Source organism: Chenopodium album, chromosome 19, assembly GCF_948465745.1.
Source record: "Chenopodium album chromosome 19, dcCheAlbu1.1, whole genome shotgun sequence".
NCBI lineage: Eukaryota > Viridiplantae > Streptophyta > Magnoliopsida > Caryophyllales > Amaranthaceae > Chenopodium > Chenopodium album.
Window position 1 is genome coordinate 34,006,568 of NC_137852.1, and position 13,205 is coordinate 34,019,772.

General features: G+C 36.8%; 1 protein-coding gene across 2 annotated transcripts in view; it reads right to left on the reverse strand.

The window, feature by feature from the left end:
- Positions 1-359: 359 nt before the first annotated feature.
- Positions 360-13,205, reverse strand: part of LOC145595205 (protoporphyrinogen oxidase 2-like) — a 24,563-nt gene continuing 11,717 nt past the window's right edge. Inside the window, exons 13-18 of one of the 2 annotated variants that reach the window (XM_081651584.1) lie at positions 6,023-6,097; positions 1,355-1,478; positions 1,177-1,285; positions 997-1,071; positions 810-903; positions 360-471 (exon numbers count right to left, since the gene is read on the reverse strand). In XM_081651584.1, coding sequence (XP_081507710.1) covers positions 858-903; positions 997-1,071; positions 1,177-1,285; positions 1,355-1,478; positions 6,023-6,097 — 429 coding nt within the window. In that variant the 3' untranslated portion in view covers positions 360-471; positions 810-857. Of the gene's footprint in view, positions 472-809; positions 904-996; positions 1,072-1,176; positions 1,286-1,354; positions 1,479-6,022; positions 6,098-13,205 lie in introns of those variants that run through there. The other variant, XR_014102922.1, reaches the window with a different exon arrangement.

Sequence of the window (13,205 nt, forward strand, 5' to 3'; positions counted from 1 at the left end):
GTGTCCTCTCCTTTTGAAATTTACACACTATAACCTTCTAATACAATTATGTATTAATAGAACTTGCCGTTATCCTACAATCAACCGTTAATGGGACCCACTTTGCACTTCGTAGTTGAGATATGATATTGCAAGTTCCACAGCTTTGTATCCAGAGGCTATAGATTTACCCAATGAATATCCATCCTTACAGTTACCTAAAACATTAGTAACAAGATAATTAAATTTTCATGATAATACAATGCAGAGCTATCCTGATACAAGTTAAACATTATTCTAGTTTGTATACTTAATCGGAAGTAATGTAATTTTTTTATGTCAGTCTATATGATTATAAAAATGACATAAAAATGACTTACAGAGTCTTCATCTTGGCATCTAATTTAGAGTCAAGATAAGATATAACATGTTCTGCAGCTTTGTATCCAGAAGCTATAGATTTTCCCACAGAAAGTCCATCTTTATGGTTACCTAAAACATTAACACAGGGAAAATAAATTACAAGACTATTAAATTTTCATAATAATAGAAGGTAGAACTACCATAATAAGAGAAGATGATAATTCTAGCTGTCTCTTTCCCATTCACTTTGATATTTCATACTATAAATCATCAGAAACAATCAGAACTTCAAGCAATAAAAAACACATAATTTCCCCTTTCAGCTGACAAAAATTCTACTCTATCTCTGCCACAAGCTTGCATGAAATACAACTTGGAAAACACTCACTCTGCTGAAACAAGTCAATTCTCCTGATAGACAAGCCAACTATACTAGGACTTTACAGTAACAAGAAAGGACAGATTACCTGCGTAAAAAACTCCAGGAAGATCACTTTCCAACTTCTCTATTGCTCTCAGAACTGAGTCATAATTGCGACCATAAAGAGGGAATGCATGGGACTGTTGCCAAACAAGTATAAGGTCTAAAATTTCAATGATTAGTCACAAATAAGAAGCACAAATCATGTAATGGTGTGTGAAAGATATCAATACTTCACAAAACTAGGTTCAGCATCAGTGCCCAACAGCTGCTGTAGGTCAGAAGAAACTATTTGCTTTAGTTCATCCCTATAATCAACAAATCAAATGTAATAAATTAGTAAGGCAGTCATATAAAAGTGGCAATAACAGTAAAAGAATAGACAGACATGACAAACATTATAAACCTCATACTTTGAAGCTTTTGCAAGTTCTCTATTTCGGCTACCTCCAACAAAGGTAGTATATAGATACACATCAGAGGGAGCACGATCAGGAAACATCATAGAGGAAAACAAAGTACCTGAGATTCTAAAAAACTAACATTAGAATCGAATATATGATTAGCTATACAAGAAAATGACAAAATTACCAAGAGTCTTCAGCCCATAATGTTGTTCATTAGATGGGACAAGAACGCCAAAGCCCTCAAGAGGTCTCTTCACATTGGCCTTCTTGAATGTAGTAATAATAACAGAGAGGGGTAGACAAATCACCTGCATAAAGGACAAAATCAGTATCAGGTTGCCCCCATCAACAATAAACATGTGAGGAAAAAGCACAAAGCTTTATGATCCATAATATAAGCTCATAAAATGCTTCACAATGTAATTAAAGACCTCCGTATCATAAGTAACCAGGAGAATAATAATAGAATTTACAATAAACAACAAAGATCAATGAGATCACAATATAATACCTAAAGAAGAAAGGTAAATTAATTATGCTAATGAATCAATCAATAGCCACATTTTAAAGATGAAGTTGACTTTCAACCAACAGTGCCTCTAGATACTGAGAGCTCCAATCTAACTTTATGGAAAGAGATTTTTCAACAAAAGACAGATTTCCGAAAATTTCAAAAGGATACAAAATCATGTGAGGTAAGACCATAATAAACAAGATGCTACTATTCCTACTATATACACTGATATGTATTATGAGAATTTTTTTTATAATTAGAATGAAGGGGAAAGTTAGGTATAAATTTAGCCAAATAAATCAGCATTTCTTTAGAAACCTTAAGCATAAATATTTGTAAATTCGTTTAAGTTAATTAGTGAGGAGACCTTGTCCTCATGCTGAACTCATTTACCAATACTTTACTATCTAAGCCAATGTCAACAAATTTACGCAATTTTGTGGGAAGCTTACATTCAAACTTAAGATGTATTCCATCAATAAGCATCTTTGAACCATTCAACCATAACAATGTTCACATACATCAAAATCTGGCTTTTATAAGACAAACTTTTACGAGTTTACAAAAAACTGGTTTGAAAATTCATACATCATCATCCACTATAGTCTGCTCAGTGATCCATCCAACATAATCTGCTTATAATGCTGTTACTAGAAAAATAGTCTTTTATTTATCCCAATTAATAAAGAAAAAAAAAAAAAACAAAACTGTTGTATTTTACACATACACCTTTATTATTAATTACTAATTTACTATACTTAAAACCTTTTACTAACAATTATCTTTGGAAACAGTTGAAGTGTATGCTTATCAATCATTTTGCCAATTGCATAACAATGGTCTTGAGTCTTGATTATCGAACTCATGACATCATAACCACTAAAAATAATAAGGAAACTCCGCATTCCTCATAATCATGACCATAACTAGTTTTGTGGTAAAGTACGTTAAAGGCTATGGCTCACATTTGGTCGACAAATCTCTTAATCTACTTTAATTCACCTAGTAACTATTTGACATGTCATTATATATGCTAAAGTGGCATCAATCGTGGGGTTTGATCATCAAAGCTAAGACCCATATTATAAAGGAAACTAATAGAAACCCCTGTCCAATTACATGATAAAAAGATTGTTTGAGGCATGGGGTTCAAAAGTCTGCTGATTTTTCTTGTATAATTACAATAATCTCCTATATAAGATTTTCTTGTCAAACAAGTCAAATAATAACTAAATGATCTTAAACAATATAACCTGAAAAAGCCATATGGCCTTGTTTGGCAATAAGCATGTTAACGCAAAGCACATAGAATAGGCATCTAGTTATTGATGGCGAAATATACAACCAGAAATAATACAGTTCACCATTAACAACTACCAGTTCCTTTCCCAAGGGAGTAGTTTGGTAAGATTACAGCCAGGTGTTCCTCTCATTTCAGCAATAGTATATGCTCTTTGCCAAACACATGGAAAAAGCCTTTTTTACTAAACTCATGGAACCAACTACTTCTGATGCTATAAGTATATGTAAGCGTAAAAAATAGGCCTATAGACCCTCAAACTTCTCTAGAGAAATACAAACTTATTTCCACCATTTAAGCTTGCTTTTCTCACTAAAAGGCAAAAAGCCGAAGGAGAGCATAAGAAAACCACTTCAGTTGGTTGACAGGTTATGTGTGTTCTCTCAACTTGATTTTATAAGCTGCAAAAGGCCCATCATTACATTCATTCAGTCTTGCTCTCCTATGACAAATTGGTTCATAAAATCTATTGGTCTCAATGAAAGCACCCATATCAGAACACAAGGTAAGTAAATTCTCTCTCTAGAACTTATCTCTTCCACCGCTTCCTTCTCAAGCACCTTGCTCGCCGGCGATCAGCGCTTTTCTCTTGCCATCGCCGGCGAGCCGTTTCTCGCATAGTCCGATCGCCGGCGAGCCGTTTCTCGCATAGCTTTCCCCCTTTTAGAATTTCTTTTAGTTGTTCCCAATAAAGTAGACAAGGGAGATCGTCGTTAACCGTCAATTTCTTGATTTTGATCCGGTTGTCGTCTGTGTTATTCAATTAACCAATGAAACAAGAAGCCAAGGCTAGTCTTAACACCGCCTTCGAAAGGAATCTTGATAATTGTTTTCCCGGAGGTAAAGGTGAACTTAAGGTTAGGGTTTTCCTCCCTTAATTCAAAATTAAAAGGTGAGGCGGTTCTTCTTGCGTTGGCTTTTGACGACGGATCGTTGTGGTTGGTTCTGAGTGTAGCGGTGAGGTATCTTTCTTGTAATCTTCTCTTAGTAGTCTTGCAAGTAACTTTGTGAGTATTTCCTCTGCTTTAGTTAGTATCTTTTACTTTTGTTCCTCTTCGTTTGTCATGTTTTCTTTATGTTTTCTTCGGATAGTTTATGTTTGGTTGTAAGGGTGCTTCTCTTGCTATGGGTTTTTGTCTTGAATTGGAATTTCTTATGGTAGCTCTAATTAGACCCGGCAAATGGGTCATTTGGGTCGCGCCTGGGTCGGGTAGGGTCATTTCAGGTCAGCTAACATTCGGGTCGGGTATGGATCGGGTTTCGGGTCAACTTTGGTTCGGGAATCGGGTCCAGTTCAGGCCGGGTATCTTCGGGTCGGGTCAATTTCGGGTCAAGTATGTTCAGGTCATATTTGGGTGAGGTCAAAATCTGTTCGTGTTGTTTCATTTGTGAATCAAGGTCAAATCAATAATTTTATACGTTGCATATATTTTGTTATTGTTTTAACAACACTACCAATTCAGTTTATGAGCTTATCTACGATTAAAGATGAACAATTTGAGTTATTTTTGGTACAAAATATTTTAAGTTCAATTATAAAGTAATTTTAGTTCATGTCATTTCAGGTATTGGGTTAGTTCGGGTCAATTTCGGGTATCATGTATGTTCGGGTCAAACAATTTGGGTCAACTTCGGGTCGAGTCAGTTTGAGTGTCGGGTAGGATCGAGTCAACTCCATTTCAGGTAGGGTATGAGTCGGGTCGGGTCAATTTCGGGTTTCGGGTCATTTTCGGGTCAATGTTTTTGGGTCAATTTCGGGTCATGGGTCGGTTCATTCGGATCGAGTCATCGGGCTGGGTCAGGATTGCCAGGTCTAGCTCTAATTATGGAGGTCGAAGTGATGTGGGGTTTGTAGTCTGGTTGGTCATTTTTGCCCTTGGTTTTAAGGGTAGCAAGGTTAAGTAACTTCTTGGTTGTTGGATTGATGGTGCTTCTGGTGGTTTTCCAGGAGGTTATGTTGCTAGTGCAGGGGTTTGTTTACCCTGTATGTGGAGTTTGCCAGAAAGGGGTCTTATCGAGGGGAAAGGTGTATTTGTGTTTCCTGTTGTGTCTTGGTTCAGGGTGATTTAGGAATCGTTTCAGTTAATTTCATTTCATTGTTAGTCTTTGTGATGACATTGTCTGTCATCACTGTTAATCTAAATCTACACGGAGGCTCCCCATCTTTAATGTTTGGGGTGAGCAAAGTCCTCCAATGTCTTGCTCTCTTTGTTATTAAAGTTGCAAGAAGAGGAACCAGATTTCGGTGTGCAGTTTCTCATGTCAGAGTCATAAAAAACGACTCTATTTGGTTCGTCCTACACTCCTAGGAAGTTGCTATGCTTTCCGAACCTTAGGAGTGGAATGGAGTCAAGGTTTTCGTCAACAGGATGCATTCATCTTATGGTTGTGTCAACTCTCAACTTCTTTTTTCAAGAACTTGCATTTGTGGTTTTGCAAGTTTCTCTTCCCTTCCCTAATATCAACCCGCAATCATCGTTCATTTCAAGTTTTTCGGCAAAGGTAGCAGAACAAGGGTCACGGTATGAATTTGGTAAGTTTTTCAGCCTCCCAAGTAACAGGTACAAAGCACAGCATTATGTGAGCTTTCAGTCACTTCAGTTATCCTCCAATGGTGGTCATGGCAAGTCATGTTTATGGGACGAGTTAAGCGTCTTGCCTCAGCTACAGTTCATAAGTTCTTCCTTTAGTTGGTTATGCGTGTGGTTTGATGTTTTTGGTTGTAATGTAGTTTTGTTTAGCTCTTATAGGTTGTAATTTATGCCTTTCATTATATGAAATCTGTCACAAAAAAACATATATATATATATATACATATATAATAATAATAATAATAATAATAATAATAATAATAATAATAATAATAATAATAATAATAATAATAAATTATAATAAAAAAAATAGGTAAGTTCTTTAATTTATTTATTACTACTAAGATAATGTGAGGAAGCACTGTCATACCACTGCATCAGGGCATAATTAAAATTAATTACAGTATGTCATCCATCAAATTTCTTAACGACAATGAAAATACATACCTCTGGAATGAAGTCAAGAGAAAATGGATTTCCACCTTGTATAATCTTTAGTTCTTTGACATTGCTGATGGGAGCCTATCATAGAAATTATGGAATCAAACAAAGAGTAGCTTTGAAATACATGAACTAAAAAAAACTTTAAATGGACACAAAGGTCAATTTAAAATAGAAACACATAAGAGTAGAGAACACATGACAAGAGGAATACATGACAAGAAAAGTGAGGTTCCTTCAAACAGGTACACAGACACAAAGGTCAATTTAGACTAGAGGAATATAAACATAAAGTAGAGAGATCATAATGAGACAGAATGTAAGTATTATGGAGATTCAAATTTTACAACCAAGGTGGAAACTTTTCATGCAAAAGCTGCTATGTAGGTTATAAGACTCAACTTTTCACTCTCAATAAAGTAAAAACAAAAGATACCAAGTAGCCCATAGTGATGAATTAGTTATAAAGCATGAGTAAAAAATTCCCAAAATCAAATAAAGATTGCATGTTTTCATCAATCATCAAAGTATTGAACAAAATTAAGTAAAGGAAAGAATCAAAAATAGAAACTCTTATGTCATAATATTGAGAAGATAAAGAAAAGATAATGGAAAATGTTGCCAAGACCAGCTATATTCAACTCTCATATGAATTACCTACGTACCCTATCATTTGCGGAATCAGGGGGTGGCTGAGAGTAACCATGGCCACCCTCATAAGTGATAAAATATATTATTTGTTGAGATAAAATGTGGTGCTAAACTTGGCAAAGTTGTGTACTTTGGGGTTTAATTAGTTTTGAGGTGTGTTCAATACTTGCAAAGACCATTTACATTGTTTTCTTTGCTTTAAAAGGAACATTAATCCATTCATACATTTTATCCTCGTATCTATCTTTCTTTTAATTTTCATTTTTCATAGACAATTGCATATGACCTTTCTATTTTTCTTTTATGATTCTGACTTTTAAAATACTCGGTGAGATGCACATCAGTAATTTATAAAAATGGTCCCCTTTATTAAAGTTTTGTGGTTCTGCATCACTTTGATTGTATCTAGATTTGAAATATGCTCATAGGTGCCTTCTTTCAATCATCATTCGGATATTGACAAGGAAGAAAAATGCTACCTTGCCTTACATTAATCATCGTTTGGATGTGGATGGGGAATGAGTCAAGTTACATATATATTTGGTGAATGGAGGTATAGATTGTTTATGTGCAAGGAATCAATATTAAAGAGAGGGCATGTTAGTTATAGTCTATTAGTAGTGTAGACACGTAAAAATGTCTCCCCAAAACCAAACCCGATGATGAACAACCTTTCACCGCCATTATTGGTCGGGTTGAGTATTTAATCTTTGGAGTGCTTAAATCCATGTTCCATTCATTACATTTTATAAACCAACCCAATTCCTAGCCCATTTTCCCAAACCATAACTTATTTTCCTCTTTTCATGCCTTTAAACCCATAATAATTCATTTCGTGTCCTTTAAAATCATTCATTTCGTGTCCTTTTTATAAAAACGTTTAGACCAGTTTATTTTGGTCCATAATCTGGGTCCAATTGTTAAATATTTGGATAGGGCTTTAAAAGAGCTTTCCAACGATATATTATAAGCCCAAATCCGAGTTGTAACGAATAAGTTATGGCCAAAATACTAAACTAAGTCCAAACCGAACCTAAGCCCACCTTACCTACGACCCAATGATCATGTGGAGGGTCCAAAGGATTTAATCTCATTCCTAATCCAATTAGGATTAATTGGAAGCTTCTATAAGTTTCTAAAATATCTTAATTATCCTTTTTGAAAAGATAAGATTAAAGAGTTTGAAATAGAATAAAACTTTTATTTTTGAAGAAAGGTATCCCACGAAGGTATGTAGACCTAGTTAAGGATATGTATCGGGATGTGTCAACAAATGTGAGGACATGCGGAGGGTTGACAAAAGATTTCCCTATTACAATCGGATTGCATCAAGGGTCTGCATTAAGCCCTTTTCTTTTTGCAACGGTTCTAGATGAATTAACTAGACCAATTCAAGATGAGGTTCCATGGTGTATGCTGTTCGCAGATGATATCGTTTTGGTGGATGAGACTAAGGATGGGGTTAATGTCAAGTTGGAGCAATGGAGGCAAAGGTTGGAATCTAGAGGGTTTAAGCTAAGTCGGAGTAAGACTGAATATTTGGTATGTCGTTTTGGCACTCAGAGGGGGACACGCAATGAAGTGGTGAGTTTGGATGGAAAGGATTTGACCATGAGTGAATGTTTTAAGTACCTAGGGTCGATCATCCAGAAGAATGGTGACATTGATCAAGACGTGACCCACAGGATTAAGTCAGGGTGGCTTAAATGGAGAGCGGCCACGGGAGTGTTATGCGACCGCAGCATTCCCTTAAAGTTGAAGGGAAAATTCTACAGGACTGCCATACGACCAGTGTTGCTCTATGGTACAGAATGTTGGGCTTCTAAGAAAGAGCATATTAAAAAGATGGAGGTTACGGAAATGCGCATGTTAAGGTGGATGTGTGGAAACACTTTAAGAGATAGAATCAGAAATGAGGTTATTCGCAAGAAAGTAGGTGTGGCGGGCATTGTAGATAAACTAAGGGAAAATCGTCTGCGTTGGTTTGGACATGTAAGACGGAGACCCGAGGGTGCACCGGTGCGAAGAGTGGAAGAGTGGGACCATGGAGGGATTAAACGAGGAAGAGGGAGACCAAAGATGACTTGGTTGGAAGGAGTGAGGAAGGATATGAAGTGCATGGATTTACGTGAGGATGAAGTTTTGGATCGTAAGGGATGGAGGAGAAAGATTTATGTTGATGACTACACGGAATAATCAAATTTGGTTCATGTTAGCCGACCCCACTTTTGGGATTAAGGCTTTGATTGATTGATTGATTGATTGATATAATTCTATTCGAATTGAAAGACAAAGATTGACAGATATTATTTTCGTTCCTCACTGTTTTTATCTGATTCTTAGATGGTTGGATAGCTCTTGAAATTATCTTTCCAATGATATATTATAATACTAATTCCGAGCTATAACGAAAAAGATATAAAAGAAATACGAAACTCTATCCAAAACTGACACCGTCCCACTATTTCGGCCATATCTTTTATTCTACAAAATATTTTAATCTGATTCCAATTGGGTTAGAAAGTAGACTTCAAGAGCTTTCCAACGACATCTTATTCATCTTATTCCGATTTCTGGATCAAAAGATATGATAAAAACAAAAACCGCAAAAACTGCTGTCTATCGCAAGAGTTTTATCCGATTCGAATTCTTATCTTTTCTTGATTCGACCCCCTCTTTTTTCCCTATAAATAGAGGTCATATCTCCCCTTTTTCAATCATCAACAAGCTTGATCACCTAATCATTCTCTCTTCCTCTCTTCTTCACCAAAAATCATTCTCTTGCTCTAGCCTAAATTCTAGCCACCCTATTCTCTCATTTTATATCCCTTAAGCACTCTAAGGAGTCCATACTTAACCCGAAGTTCTAAACTTAAACCAAGGCGTGAAAGGTAGAATTAACTGAGGGTTTGGACCAAATCAACTCAACCTTTAAATTTAATTTAATTTCAATTTGATTTATTTTTATTGAAGTTACTAACAGTTTATTCATGATGTAGCAATTTCAAGGAAATGCGGAAAGTGAGTAATTAATCACTTAATTACTCTTATTATTATTTCTTATTGCTAATATCATGATTAGGGTTATTTTTATTTGATTTGACTAACGATATTATTGTTGAATTGCTTCCAATATTAATGTTTATTGTTCTTTATTTATTGATCACCATATTGCATGTTTAAAGGGAATATGTAATTGAAAATCACGACTAATAAGATAATTTGGACAACCGGTTTAGGTTCCTTTTTAATCTTGTTGTTTAATTAAGTGATCATTAATAATTAGAATTATGTGTTGCATTAATATTCAACCAATTTAGCATAATAATAGTTTGGAGCAAATTGAATATTTTATTTGCATGTCTTTGAGATCGCAGGAATACTTTTCACAATAAGAATCGAGTAGAGGCCAATACGGGCGAATGTGACTTCATGACTCACTTCGTACCATCATCCCCGATCCTCCTTTCGTGGTTCCGAACCATATGGAGTTAGTAATCTCATGGATTATGAATGGGGTGTAACCTTCACGGGTCAATCGTTGTTGCCTTCGTTGTCCCTTTTCGTGGTTGCCTTAAATGATCCGTGAACGGTTTACAAGTTCCATAAAAACTTGTTGGCGGCTCCCTACTTTCCTTGTCCCTAATCGTTATGTCAATTCCCACTTCCTATGAGTTCCAAGCATATTCACCACTATGCTTTAACGTAGGCGCACTTCGAGCGACGCCTACAAGTAGTGACTTGCGGAATAAGCTAGAGGTTTATTAGGAGACATTTTCTATAAATAGGCCTCATTAGGAGGGAAGAGGAGAGGTTCAATATTGAGTGACTTATCATTGAGAGAGAGTGAGCCTCTCGAAAACTCATACTAAGAGAGAATCAACCTCTTCTCGCCAGCTTACCGAGACTGCCGCCTAACCCACTACCATTGGCACCAACCCTCTTAAAATCTCCTCCTAGCGAACCACATGATACACTATCGAGCTTATTTCCCAATCTACTCTCAAATTTGCTGTGAACTCCACCCAACAAGTCCGTTGTCGGTGATACTACCATGATTTCCACCAGCAGATTTGGACCACCCTCCTCCTCCTACAACACCATACTTAACTTCCTCCCCTCCGGGGATGCAATTTTCCTTAGCCACATGAGAATTCAGTGGTGGCAATTTCTCCTTCGCCACATAAAAGTTCAGTGGTAGCTGACTGCTCCTTATAGCATTGACTTGACGTTCTTCGTCCTTTAGCCCTTCTCGAATCAGACCTAACTCTAGTCGGAACCGAGAAAATGCATTATCAAAAATCTTCTCTATGTTCTTGCACATAATCTCTGTAATTTCATCAATTCTCGCCTTAAATTCTAGTTATGAGAACACATCATCAAACTCACTATTCACCGGAGCTTGACTTCAACGGGGATTGTACTGCTTTAATACCATTTGCTAGGAACTGACCGCTCTAACAATGACAGAAATTAAAATGAAAATGATGACTATATTGATAAAATGAGAATTACAATGAATTGGATGATAATTCCACTTTCAAGAGGTAGATTCTCTCCTAGTTTGAGCTTTCGAGAGGCTTAATCTCTCCTAATGATAAACCACTCAATATTCAACCTCTCCTCTTCCCTCCTAATGAGGCCTATTTATAGAAAATCTCTCCTAACAAACCTCTACCTTATTCCCCAAGTCACTAGTAATAGACTATGATTATCATGCCCTTCTATTAATATTGATTCCTTGCATAACCATTTGCTAGGAATCGACATAATTTTCAGCAACAACAATGGAAAAAAATAAGAAGAAAATTAATGATTATAGTTAGGGCTGTACACCGGTCCAAAACCGGACTGGACCTGTTGGAACCGGGACCTGAATCAGGATTTTTTGAGGACCGGAGACCGGACGTGATTTGACAGGTCCAGTTCCGAGTCAAACCTGAACAATCAAGTCCGATCCCGATTTTGGACCGGATAGACCCGAATCACCTTATAGATTTAAAATGTTAAAAAAAAAAAAAAAATCTAAATTCACAAATTGAATAAATATCAATGTATTCTATTAGTCATTTAATACTTGTAAATATTACTATAGTATCTACCATCAAAATTCAGTAAAATTTGAACCCAAATTAAGAGAATAAAATTTAAATTATAAATCTAATTTGAAACTTACAGTAAGAAGACTAAGCATATAAGCCTAAACTTTAATTCTAATTAAAATGAACAAATCAAAAAAAAAAAATGAAGAATCTAGAATTGGAATCAGTTACGGGACAGATGGTGGCTCTCACCTCTCGTAATGGACCCTTGGACGGTGACCCGATTGACCGCAGTGGGTAGTGTCCTTGGTGGCCGAGTGTGAAGAGGTGGGGCTGGTCGCGTGTTAGACTGGTGGGTCGACGGTGCAGCAGAGACGGCTCTAGTGCTTGACGTCGCAGTGGGTGACGGTGGTGTAGCCCGGCGGCAGCAACCTTGGCGGTTTAGGTGGGTGGAGAGAGATTGAGAATTAAGAAAGAGAGAGAAAGGAGAAAGGCAATGGAAATTAGAAGTGACGGCTTGAGTGTTGCATTTAGGGTTTAGTAGGATATTAAGGGAATGCTGAAGTCTTTTAAAATAGAGCTCGAAACCCGGACGTGAAACCCTCGGTTTTAACCCGGACCGGACCTGAAAACCGGAATCCATGTTTTCTACAGACCGGGACCAAACCTGAATTTATCGGTCCGGTTCCGGTCCAGTCCAAACAGGTTGGGATCAGGTCGGGCTTCAGGTCCGGTTCAACTTATGTACACCCCTAATTATAGTATTAAAATGAGAAGCAAATTGAATGATAATTCCACTTACGAGAGGTGGATTCTCTTCTATTTATGAGCTTTTGAGATGCTCACTCTGTCCAACAATAAACCACTCAATATTCAACATGTCATCTTTCCTCCTAATGAGGCCTATTCACAGAAAATCCAACCTAACAAACCTCTAGCTTATTCCCCAAGTTAGTTAGTACTAATAGACTATGACTAATATGCCTTACCCTAAATATTGATTCCTTGCATTACACTTGACTTTCACCTTGTCCTCAATGTGGATAGTAGTCATACCCATCAGTGGCAATGATGAGTTGTGTTAAACTTGTCGTCACAATAGTAACCAAGAACTTGCATCAGTGAGGTTTTGGAACTCGGCAGTAGAGAATTTTTCCTGTAATGAAAGTAAAACATGGGTTGAATTGGTGGTGTTGGTCATAGATTTATAGGGGTGAGGATTGAGAGAGTTGTTAATTGGCTGGTTGTAGTCATTAGGTAGCAGTTTTAAAATATATGAGTAATCCAGTTTTTGAAAAGCGCCTCGGCAATAGGGGGTAAGCGCATTTTTTGGCCTGGCGAGGCGTTTTTTAATAAGGTGCGTTTTTTAATAAGGCACAGAGGTGCCCGAGGCACACCAAAAGCGCCGAGGCGCACATGAGGCGCACCTGAGGCAAATTTCTGCCATTTTTTTAACTGTTTATATAATGCGCCTCAATTGTGTGAGGCGCGCCTTA